Consider the following 18,067-nt stretch of genomic DNA (forward strand, 5'->3'; position numbering starts at 1 on the left):
CGGTCCTGCGCTGCTCGCATCCAATGCCTTCCCGCGATCTTGACCAGATCGTTTAGATGTATAGATAAAAATAGGTTATTTAGATGTATAGATAATAACATCAGTTGTCGTTGTAAAATATATTGAAAGTGGAGATGAAAAGTTGTATAGAAATATGGTCTATTAAGAAGCAAGAACTAAGAAACGTTTTTTTTAATTTTTTTGACTTAGATTATAAAATATTTTCTTCATTTGACAAATGACACCCGTGCGGAGTCGGGGCGAGTAGCTAGTATTAATATAAATATCTGGCCCTAACCAAACTTCGTTATACACAGAAAATTTCCGCATGTACACATTAGGATATCAGTGAAGTTCTCACGCCCTAAAGAAGCAAGTATATCATCGAAACAAAACGTGTTGTCAAGTTTCGAGTGGGGCATAATTAGATAGCGAACAGCTCCTCGGGAACATGTCCCAGATTATGCGGAGTTTTCAACAGCCCTGTTTGCTGTTTGCGAGGTCGTGGAACCAGTGTTGCCAACACGACTCCTACAAAACATTCTAAATTGCTCTTAAAATTATGCCAAAGTATGCTAACATTTCCTGATGTCAAATAAAACGTCGATCTAAACTTTTATGTTTTAATCAACTATGTTTTCGAAAAAGATATCCATGTCCTGATCTTCTTTCCGAATTTGAAGAATCTGCATTCCGAATGAGTGGTAGAATCAAATTATGACTATTCAAAAGTGCTTGTAATGAGTTTATTTGAATAAAGATTATTTCTATTTCTATTTCTATTTCTTCGTCTTGGACGGATGATGCTGCTAATGTAGATGTGGAAGCTTCATTGTTGAAACTGTAACTCTTCATGATACCTATAGATTGCAGTACGTCATCCGGAACGGTGTAAGATTAACATTTCCCTACTCTCTTTAGACGTAATCTGATGTACAGAATGGCATAGAGTTGTTATTGATAAACGGTTGCGAAGTTTGTTTTTAACTAGATTATTAGAATCGTTTTATTTCACGGTCAAAATATGTTATATGCTAAACGACAAATATGCTAAACACCATAAAAATATGCCAAAATTAGCATAAAATACGCAATATGGCAACACTGCGTGGAACTGTGCCTAATTATGCGACATTCTACATTATTTAGGTTATTTAAATGATGAGGTGGTTTGTGATCTAGCACGGGTTCGATTCTTCGCGATACAAATATTCGACGGCCACAGTGATGTAGCGGTTTAGCACACCGCTTTACTTCTGATGGTCGCGGGTTCGATTCCTCTCACGGTGCAAACATTTGTATCATGTTGAATGTCCTAAGTGTCGCGTACAAGCAGCAACAAAACGCAACGCAAAGGGGGCGTTTTATTATATTAAAGCGCACACCCATCCAATTTAATATCGCAACGTAACGTAACAGACTTCAAAAAATCAATCAATCAATGTAACGTACTTTTATTCATTCCACCGAAATTGTAATTTATAATGAAAGTAAATAAGTATTTAGCTATTAAATTGAAGAATATAAGCAAATTCTATTATTTATAGAACCCGTAATCTGCTGAAGCCATCATCTAGTACCATCTATTCATTCGAGCCGCATATACTGGAATTAACCTTAAATAAATTCAAAACATCTGTTAAATCATATTTACTGAGCAAGGCCTATTACTCACTAAACGATTACTTGAATGACGAGCGTGCATGGCAATAGTTTTCATGTTCGGGATTTTCATTTAATGTTAGACATAGACACCTATAGAAATACCTATGCATTGTAAATAAACTGGATTAAAAAAAAAAGTAATTCAATTGAGTTTCTTGCCAGTTCTTCTCAATTGGATCTATATACCGAACTGGACGGTACGGAAAAAATATAATGTAAAAACTTGACGTTCATAAGCGGCTAAAATGTCCTACATGAATAAATGATTTTTGAATTTTAATTTGAACTTGAATCACCACCCACCATCTGAGCACTCGAGCCGCATCATAACGTAACATTATAATAGTTAGTTATAATGATCTTTAGTTAAGATAAATTAAGAATAATTAAACGACGCACATATAGAATAGAATAGAAAATCATTTATTCAAATAAACTTAATTTAAACACTTTTGAATAGTCAACAATTTTTTTTAAATCTACCGCTTATTCGGAAAGCTGTCTCATCACAAGAAGAATAAGCAAGAAACTTGTGTGTTGCCCTTTTAAACAATCCTTGTAAGTTCACATTTTACAAGTCGAAACGTGTGAATACAAACTATCAACCAGCACTAATTTATTTAGGCTCAAATATAAAAACACAATAAGATTAAATCAGTCGTAGTGATAAGAGCAGACCAGTCCCTACAAGCAGCACTCGTTCACATAAGAAAACTGAAGTTGAAATTGAATATGAAGTTCATGTATTCAAAAAAGAAATGTTATTATAGAAAATATTTGCATTATTTATACAAGCAAACGGGAAAATTAAATCAATCCCATTCAAATAAACTGAAGCGGGACTGCAAATTCAAATTGTCAAGAAAGACAAATATAAAAATCAAACAATATACATTATCCTTGAATAATCTGACATCCACCCAAGGCTTGCGCAGTCTCAGCCTGTATATAACTCGTCTTAGTATCATCTATACATATAAATAAAATTGGAGTGTCTGTTTGTTATATTGCAATATGCGTTTTTTTATTGTGAGTAGCTATGACGTGGTCTGGTGTTTTGAGTAGTCATGCTCACTAAAATGTCCAGACTTGTGGCGGTGTGGTGGGCCGGGTCATTGGGCTCCCTAAAATATGGTCGAGCGCAGTGGTGGCTGGCTCATCCGTCATACTCGTGAACGGGTGCTGCTTGTGTGGACTGGTCTGCTCTAATCACTATGACTTATTTTCTCTTATTAATTGTTTAACCAGTATATTGAATGTTTTTTTTTCTATTTTATTATTTCATTGAATTAGTGCTAATCGGTGGTTTGTATTCACACACTTCAACTTAAATTGTAAGTAAGAATAAATTATTTAAAAGAGCAACACACAAGTTTCTTGCTTGTTCTTCTTGTGATGAGACAGCATTCCGACTGAGCGATAGATTTAAAAAAAAATGTTATGACTATTCAAAAGTGCTTCAATGTAAGTTTATTTGAATAAATGATTTTCTATTCTTTTTTCTATTGAGTATATGAGTATAAATATATACGCCAAAAGAACATTTTTTACAATTTTTACTGTCCATCTGTTTGTCAGTTTGTTCCGGCTAATCTCTGAAATGGCTGGACTGATTATGACTGGACTTTTATTGGCAGGTAGCTGATGTAATAAGGAGTAACTTAGGCTACTTTTATTTTAGAAAAATCTCTAATTAACTTTTTTGTTAAATTCCACGCGGACGAAGTCGCGGGAACAGCTAGTTCTGTATATAACTCGGCTTATCGTATTCAGAATACAAATTAAAAAGTATTGAGTTGTTGTCGACTCCGTGTAATGTATGTACTTATATGATAACCGAGTCAGAATATATTTAGCCTATAGATGTTAAGTTTACTATAGGTGTTGAGTTGCCTCTAGGTGTTAAGTTGCCTCTAGGTGTTAAGTTGTCTTTAGGTTTTAAGTTGCCTTTAGGTGTTAAGTTGTCTCTAGGTGTTAAGTTGATAGGTGTTAAGTTGCCTATAGATGTTAAGTTGCCTATAGATGTTAAGTCCGCCATGTGCACCTTTATTTGTGTATCTGTGCATTAAAGTTTTAATAAATAAAAAAAAAATATTTTGTCCACATTTTGCTATATTGAGTTATATTATTTTTACAATTTTTGTCTGTTTATTCCGGCTAATCTCTGAAATAGCTGGTCCGATTTTGACGGGACTTTTCTTGGCAGATAGATGATGTAACAAGATTACTTTTATTTTAGAAAAATAAAGTTAAATTCCACGCGGACGTAGTCGCGGGTACAGCTAGTGGTAATAAATTTTCGATGAATCGAACCCGCGACCATCGGAAGTAAGGCGGTGTGCTAAACCACTACACCACCGAGGCCGTCATGCAATGCATTGTTACATTGAAAATATACAAAATCTTGATAAAACCAAAGTCCAGAGCTCACAGAATCGCTGGGGCACGCAGCTCCGCTCAATTCAATATAAATGCAAATTAGTAGAAAGACAAACAGATTGCCAGAAATATTAATGTACAAGGAGACAGGCCGCCTCCCCGGGAAGTTTCACCTGATGTCTGGAGATTCGCGACGTGGCCACCACGCTGCGATGGTAACAATTTAAAAAGTTCTAACCTTGACGAATTTATGGCGAGCATTATTGCTTTATTAAGATTGATGGACGTTTCAACGGTAACTTATGATGATTGTTTATGACAGTACATCCAGTACATTATTAAAATATTCAAATTCTAATTAGGTACACCTTGGGGTTTGATTGACAATGCATAAGTAGTATGGCGGCGGTCGCATGACGAGATGGGGACGTTGCAAAATTAACTTATGAAGATCGTTTATGGCAGTTAGAGGTACAATATTAAAATATTTAATTTCTAATTATATAGACACCTTGGGGTTTGATTGACAATGCATAAGTATGATGGGGGTCGCATGACGATATGGAAATTTTGCAAAATTAACTTATGTTGATTGTTTATGGGAGTTGGGGTATAATATATAATTTCTACTTATATAGACACCTTGGGGTTTGATTGACAATGCATAAGTATGATGGGGGTCGCATGACGATATGGGGACGTTGCAAAATTAACTTATGTTGATTGTTTATGGGAGTTGGGGTATAATATACTATATAATTTCTACTTATATAGACACCTTGGGGTTTGATTGACAATGCATAAGTATGATGGGGGTCGCATGACGATATGGGGAAGTTGCAAAATTAACTTATGTTGATTGTTTATGGGAGTTGGGGTATAATATACTATATAATTTCTACTTATATAGACACCTTGGGGTTTGATTGACAATGCATAAGTATGATGGGGGTCGCATGACGATATGGGGAAGTTGCAAAATTAACTTATGTTGATTGTTTATGGGAGTTGGGGTATAATATACTATATAATTTCTACTTATATAGACACCTTGGGGTTTGATTGACAATGCATAAGTATGATGGGGGTCGCATGACGATATGGGGAAGTTGCAAAATTAACTTATGTTGATTGTTTATGGGAGTTGGGGTATAATATACTATATAATTTCTACTTATATAGACACCTTGGGGTTTGATTGACAATGTATAAGTATGATGGGGGTCGCATGACGATATGGGGACGTTGCAAAATTAACTTATGTTGATTGTTTATGGGAGTTGGGGTATAATATACTATATAATTTCTACTTATATAGACACCTTGGGGTTTGATTGACAATGCATAAGTATGATGGGGGTCGCATGACGATATGGGGAAGTTGCAAAATTAACTTATGTTGATTGTTTATGGGAGTTGGGGTATAATATACTATATAATTTCTACTTATATAGACACCTTGGGGTTTGATTGACAATGCATAAGTATGATGGGGGTCGCATGACGATATGGGGAAGTTGCAAAATTAACTTATGTTGATTGTTTATGGGAGTTGGGGTATAATATACTATATAATTTCTACTTATATAGACACCTTGGGGTTTGATTGACAATGCATAAGTATGATGGGGGTCGCATGACGATATGGGGACGTTGCAAAATTAACTTATGTTGATTGTTTATGGGAGTTGGGGTATAATATACTATATAATTTCTACTTATATAGACACCTTGGGGTTTGATTGACAATGCATAAGTATGATGGGGGTCGCATGACGATATGGGGAAGTTGCAAAATTAACTTATGTTGATTGTTTATGGGAGTTGGGGTATAATATACTATATAATTTCTACTTATATAGACACCTTGGGGTTTGATTGACAATGCATAAGTATGATGGGGGTCGCATGACGATATGGGGAAGTTGCAAAATTAACTTATGTTGATTGTTTATGGGAGTTGGGGTATAATATACTATATAATTTCTACTTATATAGACACCTTGGGGTTTGATTGACAATGCATAAGTATGATGGGGGTCGCATGACGATATGGGGACGTTGCAAAATTAACTTATGTTGATTGTTTATGGGAGTTGGGGTATAATATACTATATAATTTCTACTTATATAGACACCTTGGGGTTTGATTGACAATGCATAAGTATGATGGGGGTCGCATGACGATATGGGGAAGTTGCAAAATTAACTTATGTTGATTGTTTATGGGAGTTGGGGTATAATATACTATATAATTTCTACTTATATAGACACCTTGGGGTTTGATTGACAATGCATAAGTATGATGGGGGTCGCATGACGAGATGGAGATATTGCAAAATTAAGTATAGTAATAAGATTTAATTTCTAATTATGTAGAATTATGTTACATATGAATGTGGATGGTTATAAGGGCAGAGGAAGGCCGAAAAAGAGATGGATGGACTGTGTGAAAGATGATATGGTGAGAAAGGAAGTAAATAACGAGATGACTGCGAACAGGGATGAATGGAAGCGAAAAACATATTACGACGACCACAAATAAATGGGATAAGGAAGAAGCAGATGATGATACATATGTAGATACCTTGGGGCTTGATTGACAATGCATAAGTAGTACCTACGACAGGGGTCAGGATCAGGGTCAGGGTCAGGGGGTTGACGATAAGGCGATATTGCAAAATTAACTTATGATGATTGTTTTCGGGAGTTGGGGTATAATATTTAATTCCTAATTATATAGAATACAAATAAACTTAATTTTAGCACTTTTAAACAGTCATAACATTTTTTTTATCTACTTCTCGTTCAGAAATCTGTCTCATCACAAGAAGAACGAGCAAGAAACTTGTGTGTTACTCTTTTAAATAATCCTTGTAAGTTTACACTTACAAGTCGAAACGTATGAATACAAACTACCAAACAGCACTAATTTATTTGGGTCAAATATAAATATACAATAAGATTAAATTAGTCGTAGTGATAAGAGCAGCACTCGTTCATGAGTATGACGGATGAGCCAGCCATCATTGCGCTCGACCATATTTTAGAGAGCCCAATGACCCTATTGTGCTCCTTATGTTTAATTTATATCTTCGTTATAAAAGTAACGAAGAAAAAAATTAAACATATAAATCATATACCATTTAAAGCTAGATATTATTCTATTATTGATTTATAAGATATATATTCTTATAATCTGGAACCACTTAGGTTCCAACGTATGGGGATGAATTCCCTGTCTATGGTGAGCGGTGCTATGGTAAAAAGGTCGTAGGTATGAAACATCCATTCGTACTCACAAACTATATAATATTATTTATTTATTTAATTCAGACTACATGGCCCATATTATACATACCTTATAGACTAATATACATAAATTCAAATTCAAAAATCATTTATTCATGTAGGACATTTTAGCCGCTTATGAATGTCAAATTTTTACATTATAATTTTATTTTTTTCCCTACCGTCCAGTTCGGTATATAGATCCAATTGAGAAGAACTGGCAAGAAACTCAATTGAATTATGTTTTTTTTAAAGCCAGTTTATTTACAATGTATATTTATATAGGTGTCTATGTCTAACATTAAATGAAAATTCAGTGCATGAACAACTATTGCCACGCACACTCGTCATTCAAGTAAAAAAAATTATATGCTATGTGAGCATCATCATCATTGTGTTGTGATGTGTGATTGCAATAAATATTATTCTATTATTTCAAGCATATTTAGAACAGACTCGGGCAATTTGTTCCACAACTGACTCGCACACTACGAGTGCATGCAGTGCACAGTGCAACAAATTGCCACAATAACGCGAAACTCCTACATTATTCACGTGCTGAAAACTGTTTCGAACCTATTAATATTCAGCACTTCGGAGTGAAAAAATAGTTTGCGATTTTGAACGGACGGGAAGAGGCGTTCTCAAAGGAGTCTGACGCCGCGCTGCAACAACCACCCAATAACTGCTTGGTGCAGAGTTATTGAGTACTTGTAGGCTTAACTTAATAACATATATTTTTGTCCCTTCGTATTTAATTGCAGTATTTTTTTTTTATATTCATACTAGCTACTATTATATTTTATTTATAATAATAATAATATTAATAATCTCAGGATAATTCACACAGCATCATCCAGTCGCGAGTTAAGCTAGCTAAAAGCTTGTGTTATGGGTACTAGATAATTGATACGAATACATAGATTTTTTTTTTCGCAAATACATACATAGTATACGTAGATAATACCCAGATTGATACAAACAATCATACTTATGAATACAAATGTTTGTGCCGTGCGAGGAATCGAACCTGCGACCATCGGACATAAAGCGATGTAGACCGCTAGACCACCGAGGTCGTCGAGTATTTATATAAACTTTCTTCTTGAATCACTCGCAAATACATACATAGTATACGTAGAAAATACCCAAACTGATACAAACAATCATACTCATGAATACAAATGTTTGTGCCGTGCGAGGAATCGAACCCGCGACCATCGGACGTAAAGCGGTGTACTAGACCGCTAGACCACCGAGGTCGTCGAGTATTTATATAAACTTTCCTCTTGAATCACTCTATCTGTTAAAAATTGCGTAGTTTTAGAATTTTAAGCATATATAGCGACAGACCGCGACAGCGAGTTTGTTTTATACTATATAATGATGATGAAAATGATTATTTTTCATGATTAAAAGTAGCCTAATAATAGAATCATCTCAATAATGATGGTATAATTAATAAACATTGCTCTAACTAAATACTGTTTAGGTTAACGTAGAGATTTCAACGGTACGCCAACTATTTAACTGGCCGGACTACCTCGCAAACTAATAAAGTAAATCCGATTACCATGGCAATGCTCCAAATTCTGTTCACGCTTCTAGAACATTCCAGATTCCACTAATTGGTTCAACAATAATTAATATCCAATAGAGACTCACAATCATCGTCATTACATAGTATAAAATAAAGTCGTTGTCGCTGTCTGTCCCTATGTATGCTTAAATCTTTAAAACTACGCAACGGATTTTGAAGCGGTTTTTTTTATTTCTTATATATAAAATTCTCGTGTCACAATGTTAGTTACCATACTCCTCCCAAACGGCTTGATCAATTTTTATCAATTTTTAAACGTATATTCAGTAGGTCTGAGAATCGGCTACTATCTTTTTTTCATACCCCTAAGTGGTAAGGGATGTCCACCCCTAAATATACTTTTTTTATTTTTTCGACATAATATTTTATTTTCATTTGATTATTATTTAGAATTGAAAAATACATACAACTCTAAATTTTCACCCTTCTAGAATGAATCAGAATTTTTTAATATCAATTTTAATTTGTAATGCAAAACAATGTTTCCGAGGTCAGCTAGTATATCATTCATCACTTCCTTGCCTTTATCCCATTATTTGTGGTCGGCGCAGTATGTCATTCTCTTCCATTGCTCTCTATCGGTCGTCATATCTGAGCATACTCTTCTTTTATTCATATCATCTTTCACACAATCCATCCATCTTTTCTTAGGACGTCCTCTCCCTTTACATCCATCTACATAAGACATGATTCTCGTTCCTCCGCATAACATGCCCATACCAGCTCAATCTGTTACTTCGCAACTTTTCTATAACCGGCGCAACTTTCAAACTTTCTCGTATATACAGATTCCTTATTCTGTCATTCCTGGTAACCCTACACAACCATCTCAACATTCGCATTTCTGCCACATGCACACGCCTTACATCCGTCTCCTTTACGGCCCAACGTTCAGATCCATACAAAATGACAGGTCTTACGAAAGATTTATAATCTTTACCCTTTAGTTTCAAGGGCATTCGGGGGTCGCATATAGTTCCCGAGATCTGTCGCCATTTCCATCCATCCCGCACTAATTCTGTGCCTTACATCGCGGTCTACGTCGGCATTGTTCTGAATAACTGAAGCGAGGTACCGAAAATCAGAGCAGACTGGAAGCATTACACCGGTTAGGCAGATAGGCTTGAAACTGGAGAGACCGCCGAAATCGCAGAATAGGTATTCAGTTTTAGTTCTTCTGATTTTCAAGCCAACACTCTCCAGTTTTTCTTGCCATCTATCTAGTCTACTCTGGACCTCGAGTCCATCCTCACCAACAACCACTGTCAGCATATAGCATACACCAGGGTACCTCGTCCTGAATTTCCGATGTCGGAGCATCCATTACAATGAGGAAGGGAATAAAAGCTTATAGCCGAACCCTAGTGTAAGCCTACCGCCACACTGAACTTGTCGGAGGCACCTACCGCCGATCGGACATAAGTATTAGACCGGATGTACATGGCACGTATTAGATCTACATACATCCCTGGCACACATTTCTTCTTTAGGGCCCACCACAAAACTAGGTGGGGAATTCGGTCGTATGCTTTTTCGAGATCGACAAATACCATGTGCAAATTTTTATTTACACTCCGGTATTTTTCGCACAGCTGGCGTAGTGCAAAAATGGCATCCGTGGTCCCTCGACCAGGCATAAAATCGAATTGATTTTGTGAAATATCACACTCCTCTCGCAAGCGTCTCTCTAGCATTTTCTCCCACACTTTTATAGTATGTGATATAAGCTTTATTCCTCGATAATTGCTGCAGTCTTGAACATCACCCTTATTCTTGAAGATAGGCACCAATACGCTTTGACATTCTTCAGGAATCGTTTCTTCATGCAACAACTTATTGAAGAATAAAGTGAGCCACTTACATCCATTTTCATCGAATAACTTCCATACTTCCACTGGTATTCCATCTGGTCCTACGGCTTTACTGTTTTTCATACTTCGCACAGCTTGTCTTACTTCTTCCATTCTTACTTCTCTGACTTATTCCATGAATTTTCTTCATTCGTTAAATTTCAAAGTAAATTTTCCATCGATCCTTTATACCATCTTCTTTCATAAGAACCTTTCCTTTATCATCTTTTATAGATTTTATATATACTCCATCGTTTGTTAGACGACCTCGGTGGTCTAGCGGTCTAGCACACCGCTTTATGTCCGATGGTCGCGGGTTCAATTCCTCGCACGGCACTAACATTTGTATTCATGAGTATGATTGTTTGTATCGGTCTGGGTTTCTTCTATATATAATATGTATGTATTTACGAAAAAACAATTATCTATGTATTTGTATCAGTTATCTAGTACAAGCATTAACTAGCTTAACTTGGGTATAGATGGCGTTGTGTGAATTGTCCTGAAATTATTATCATTATTATTCTTATCTATTATCAGCTAGTATATATATATATGTATATATAATTATATAAAACACCTTCCCGACTGTGAAGTACACATCGTAATCTCCTCAAATTGTCCCGTTTATGCACATTTTTATGAGAAGTAAAGCCGCAACACATTAGCTGTGTTAACGAGAAAATAAAAGCAACCTTTTAAATGAATTAAGTAATCTTATCGTCCGTTTATCGCCGGCTTTTTACGCAAAGTAAATTAAACTGAAATTGTCGGGCTAACATTAGGTTGCAGGGCTCTGTTCTCGTTATAATATATTTAATATATATTATCTTATTAAAATGAGGGTGACGCAGCTGGAATCGAGTTACAACGCGAGCTTCAAAGTGTTCATGGCCCGGGTCCCCACCAACATGCTGCACACCTTCATGAAGGAGGACTACTGTCCGAAGGGTGTACCGGCTCTACTTGATTGCCGTCATCAGTGCCGTGACCATAGAGACAATTTTATTTTTACTTTTTATTATTATTTCTTATTCCATTACTCTTATTCCAAAAAACAGAAATATTCATAATATTAATACAAGATTTAAAGACAAACTTGCTGTCCCCAAGTATCGTTTAGAAAAAGTTAATAGGTCTTTTATGGGAATAGGTATAAAAATTTACAATAAAATACCAAAGGATATGTTGGAATTACCCTTAAATAAATTCAAAACATCTGTTAAATCATATTTACTGAGCAAAGCCTATTACTCACTAAACGATTACTTGAATGACGAGTGTGCATGGCAATAGTTGTTTTGCACTGAATTTTCATTTAATGTTAGACATAGACACCTATATAAATATACATTGTAAATAAACTGGCTTTAAAAAAAAAAAGTAATTCAATTGAGTTTCTTGCCAGTTCTTCTCAATTGGATCTATATACCGAACTGGACGGTAGGGAAAAAAATAAAATTATAATGTAAAAATTTGACGTTCATAAGCGGCTAAAATGTCCTACATGAATAAATGATTTTTGAATTTGAATTTGAATTTGAATTTGAATTTATGTATATTAGTCTATAAGGTATTGTTAGGAGTATCCTCTAAATTTAATTAAATAAAAGAAACTGATAACAAATCGTATAATTAATTTTAACAAAATCAGTAAAAGAATTTATAAAGCAAACACGGTATGATACGGAGATTCGTTCGAGAGCACGTCTGTCGACCAAAAGAGGCCGCACACCGGGTTTCGCAGCCTTTTATAGACGCGCCGCACGACGGTGGCGCCACCACAGGAAGTTACACCTAACACGGCCTCTCCTGACGGAGCATCGTCCCCGATGCTTTCTGGTCACGGCGCGTCGTCTGGTCCGACTGCTAATCTTATGCGCTCTGTCCAGGCTGAAAGTATTCTCAGGGCTATTGCTCGGAGACGAGTCAACAGTGACTCTTCACAACCTGTGAACCATAAGTTAGTGGTAAGCATTTTATTTTTGGAAGTAGGATCACGTTGCCTCACAAGGACTAATTTAAATCTGATCTAAGCTTGTATACATAGAAGCCACACAAAGCTTTATACGAGAGGTAACCTATAACACACTTTACGCTACACAGAGCCTTACACGAGATGTATCTTATAACACACTCGATGCTGCACAAAGCCTTACACGAGGTGTATCTTATAACACACTCGATGCTGCACAAAGCCTTACACGAGGTGTATCTTATAACACACTCGATGCTGCACAAAGCCTTACACGAGATGTATCTTATAACACACTCGATGCTGCACAAAGCCTTACACGAGGTGTATCTTATAACACACTCGATGCTGCACAAAGCCTTACACGAGGTGTATCTTATAACACACTCGATGCTGCACAAAGCCTTATACGAGGTGTATCCTTTAGCACCCTCGATGCTGCACAAAGCCTTATGCGTGGTGCTACCTAATACACACTCGACGCTGCACAAAGCCTTACACGAGGTGTATCCTATAACACGCTCGATGCTGCACAAAGCCTTATACGAGGTGTATCCTATAGCACCCTCGATGCTGCACAAAGCCTTATATGAGGTGCTTACCTATTACACACTCGACGCTGCACAAAGCCTTACACGAGGTGTATCCTATAACACACTCGATGCTGCACAAAGCCTTACACGAGGTGTTACCTAAATACCTTACGATAAAATTTATCTCAAAAATACAAATTACATTAGAAAAACTCAAATTCCTTTTTGACTCTACTCTATTTTGACTCTGTATAGATTAGAACAATAGAGAAAGCATTTGAGTGTACGAGAATATATTTGTATTCGTTACATTTTATGTACTGCATCATAAGGTATTGAAAGTATAGTGGACCTGGACATTGGGTGGAGAGGAACGTGATATAAAGTATAAGGTAACATGTTTACACATTAAACAAACAATTCCGTGCTCTATAGTATTTCTTTACAAGATGGACCCTACTTTGAAACCGTCAACTAATTTGAACTCGACAACGTTTCCACGTCAATATGGTCAACACGTAGTCTTTAGAAATATAACAATAATCGCGACTTTTTCTTATAGAGATATGTTAATAATTATTTTCTTTAAGATTTATTTTCTTTATATATCGCAAACTATTCAACTGCCCTTGTACAAGTAGTTTCATCATCAGCAGCATATGCTACTACGATTCGTGAGGTTATTAAAAGGATTTCGATGCGTGTGATATGAACTAACCTTTACGATATTCAAACGTCAAATCACGATCCTGTAGGCACATTCACCAGCGCACTACCCTAGGCAAGAGATCCTCTTATAATTTTCAGGGCGTTGCAGTTAGTTACTACCCTAAAATGTTTTCCGATGAGATGACGATGTTGCAATGCCTTGACAACAGCAAGTATCTCGAGCTCAGGAGTAGTACCTTGGATCTGCACATATTGTAAAGCTACTGCGTGTATACGTCCGTCTTTTCCTATTTGAATTAGTACCGTAACCTAGTGCACTTGCATCCGTATGGACTTCAGTCCGTAAATGGTCAAAGATAAGCAACGCGGATTGACTAGCCAATATAGAGATGATCTCATCTCTCTAGTTTCTATTCTTTTCCCCGTTAAAATTTCAAGAGGCGATTTGGGTGTATCACGGGATATACCGAATAAGATAGCTGACCAGTATCACTAAATAATATCAACTAAATATTGCACAAACCATGTCAGCTCTCCTTAAATGATATTGTTTGCATTTGATCAGTTCATTTTTATTATACATCGTCTCAACCGACAACATCGTATTCCGCAACAAGCAGCTTCGACAGTTTTTGGTATCCAAAACTACTACGGCGTTTATTTTCTCTGTCCGTCATACACATGAACGAGGACTGCTTGTAGAGACTTTCCTACTCTAACACCGCTTTAATCTTATTTACTTAATCAACCAATTGATTGCGTATTTAATATTTAGATTTTAATGATTTAGTACTAATTCGCAGTTTGTATTCACACATTTGAACTTAAAATGTACAGTTACCACAAGTGTTCAAAAAAGCAACAGACTTAGTCTTCCTCGCTCGTTCCTTATACGATAAGATAGTTCACGCGGAAGATTCAAAAATAAGTATTACTTGATGAATGAATGAAATGCTCAAATTGAAATTTGTTTGAACGAAGAATCCATCATTTCTTTTTGGATACGTTCGGCCTGACCTGACTCTTACAAATAGTTCCAGTCTCCTAGGATACACAACCTCAGGAGCGAGGTAATTACACTTAGCGGAAATGAATTGTAAACCTGGATTTTCACACGCATGCTTAATTTATAACTGTAAAATAATTTATATGGTCGATTCGGTAATTAACCGTCGTACCTACATAACGCTACTTCGTTAACAAGTAGTCGAATGTGTATCTCTATACGGTATTGACCATAGCTGTGACTGAGCCACTAAAAAGTATTCAGAATGTTTATTCATTAAGACTACAAATTTTCTTTTTCATCACCACGGAACGGTGTATTTATCAATTGAAGTCGCGCTATCGATTCACTACGCGCTATATTATTTTCAAAAGAGCGGTTTCTAAAAATACGCTAAAAATCGTTATTTCGTATACGCAATGTCTTTTCAATATTAAAAATATCATTACCAATGAGTACCGACGTCTTTAAGATAATCACAAGGTACTAAGAAGTTACTTCTTGTGAGATGTTATGAATTTTGCAGATTAAGTAAGAAAGTAATCAAACCGCATATCCGTTTCGTCTAAACAGCATAATATGTGCACCTTACAACACAAAAACCATCATTTGATTTAAAAGAAGTTGTTGAACTACTATCGTATTAAACATTTGTGGGTATAATCAGACCGCATATTACGGCGCGATAATTTCGTCGCGATGTGCATTATCACTAGTCCAAGTCACGGCGAAAACTTGCGTTAGCCTAATTCAGATTATTTCTTTGTAAAGTAAGCGTATTCAGTATGACCTATCTTCTCACAAAACGCATATACGATTTTGTCCGTAGGTTATTTTTCAAAAGAACTAAATTTACTTCTATACTACTCGACTATATTGCAACTATAGCACCGTATTTAAGAATCTACTTCTATACTACGTAGTTTGCTATCATATATGACCAAGTATGATCATCACTAGCTCACTCACGTTACTACGCACTTGCTTCACCTTTTAATGACAAAACTGACACCGTCTGTCGGTTCACTGAATGACCACGATCTACTTCATCGCAACTATTCGTCAATGTTGCGCATACTTAAAAGTATGAAATATAAAAATAGAAAGATCTCACCAGATTCATGACATTAAGCGTCGATAAGACGTTTCGTAATGTCTGTTGAGGTAGCAACCGATCGCGCCACCGCACCAGGTGCGCTCGTTGGCGCCGCGTTGGCGGGTCTGGCTGGCGCGCCGACTGTCTGCGCGGGCGGCGATAGCGTGGCGGGGCCGGTGCCGGCGCAGGCACGTCGTCAGCATCTACGTCGGCAGCTATATGCGAACCCCTGTTTCGCTGAGCTACCCGCACGTTGTTCCAGCGACACCAATTGTTGAGACTTGCGTCCATTAACGCTGCTAGTTCACCTATATTTGATAGGTGGAGAACGGAGACGCGTGCTCTCGTAACGATGGGCGTTTTCTACTCGACATGTAATCAATCCTTAGTCAAAAATGTTATTCGCGACCAAAAATGGCCTCGAATCCCACTTCTGATGTTAGAAGTATCCTCTAAATTTAATTAAATAAAAGAAACTGATAACAAATCGTATAATTAATTTTAACAAAATCAGTAAAAGAATTTATAAAGCAAACACGGTATGATACGGAGATTCGTTCGAGAGCACGTCTGTCGACCAAAAGAGGCCGCACACCGGGTTTCGCAGCCTTTTATAGACGCGCCGCACGACGGTGGCGCCACCACAGGAAGTTACACCTAACAGTATGTATAATATGGGCCATGTAGTCTGAATTAAATATATAATATTAATTATAAGAATAAACAGACAGTATACACTCAAACTTTGTATCTATCATTTGCCTAACAAGCACCACCCTTATATGGCGACACTGACAGGATTCGAACCTGGAATCTTCTGAGGCAAGAACAAACAAACAGATATCAATTTTATTTATTTATAGAGGTGATAATACACAAGGTAAAGGTTGTAGTTCGCAGTCTGTATAGTATATGTATATATGTAGTACGACATATATATATGTAACATTATCAGTTCCCGAAGGTTTATAAGCGTAGGCATGACAGTGAAATATGGAAGATATTCTAATGCAGTTAATATTGTTATTGTTTAATAATGTAATATAATACTCCAAGTTGGTGTAACTAAGACGTACGTGTACTGCCTACTCTTTCATTATAAGGCTTTGAGTTTGTCTTAAAAGCTGCTTTTACACGATACATACTTTCACGCGCGATATAGCGCGGGAAATATAGAGCGCGCGATATAGCGCAGGAAAGATAGTGCGCGTGATATAGTGCGCATGATGTAGTGCGGGAAAGATAGTGCGCGTGATATAGTGCGCATGATGTAGTGCGGGAAAGATAGTGCGCGTGATATAGCGCAGGAAAGATATAGCACAGGAAATATAGAGCGCGTGATATAGCGCAGGAAAGATAGTGCGCATGATGTAGCGCGGGAAAGATAGTGCGCGTGATATAGCGCAGGAAAGGTAGTGCGCGCCACATAGTGCGGGAAAGAGAGCGCGCACGATATAGCGCAGGAAAGACAGTGCAATTATAAGTGTTTAACTATTTTTTTTATTACTCTTTCACACGTATAGCACAACGCTTTATTTCCAATAGTCGCGGGTTTAATCCTCACAAGGTGCAAATATTTGTATCCGTGAGTATGATTGTGTGTATCGGTCTGGGTGTTTTCTATGTATATTATGTATGTATTTACAAAGAGTCTAAGAATTTATATCAGTTGTCTAGTACCCATAACACAAGTTCTACTTACCATGGGACTAGATGGCGCTGTGTTAGAACCCTATAATTATATAGTCAGATCATCATCAGTGTGAAGGATGGAGACTAAGACGACGAGCAAAAGAAAACGGCACCAGTATAGTCGTAAAATAATGTGTAATAATGTCTTATGTCATATAAAAACAATATATAATATTATAAAAAAACATAGATAATAAAAAAGATATAGAATTAGTTCGCAACAATCAGTCTAATCTATATTCCATAGTCAGATGTCCGCCATTTTGCAATGATAACTATTTATTACAAAATGGCGCAGGATTGTTGTACGC

General features: G+C 36.6%; 1 protein-coding gene across 1 annotated transcript; it reads right to left on the reverse strand.

The window, feature by feature from the left end:
• Positions 1-9,871: 9,871 nt before the first annotated feature.
• Positions 9,872-10,207, reverse strand: LOC131845175 (uncharacterized). Its single transcript, XM_059194210.1, has one exon. The coding sequence runs from the start codon at positions 10,205-10,207 to the stop codon at positions 9,872-9,874; it is 336 nt and encodes a 111-aa protein (XP_059050193.1).
• Positions 10,208-18,067: the final 7,860 nt, after the last annotated feature.

Source organism: Achroia grisella, unplaced genomic scaffold (genome assembly GCF_030625045.1).
Source record: "Achroia grisella isolate CSIRO2021 unplaced genomic scaffold, CSIRO_AGI_Agris_v1 utg4577, whole genome shotgun sequence".
Taxonomy (NCBI): Eukaryota; Metazoa; Arthropoda; class Insecta; order Lepidoptera; family Pyralidae; genus Achroia; species Achroia grisella.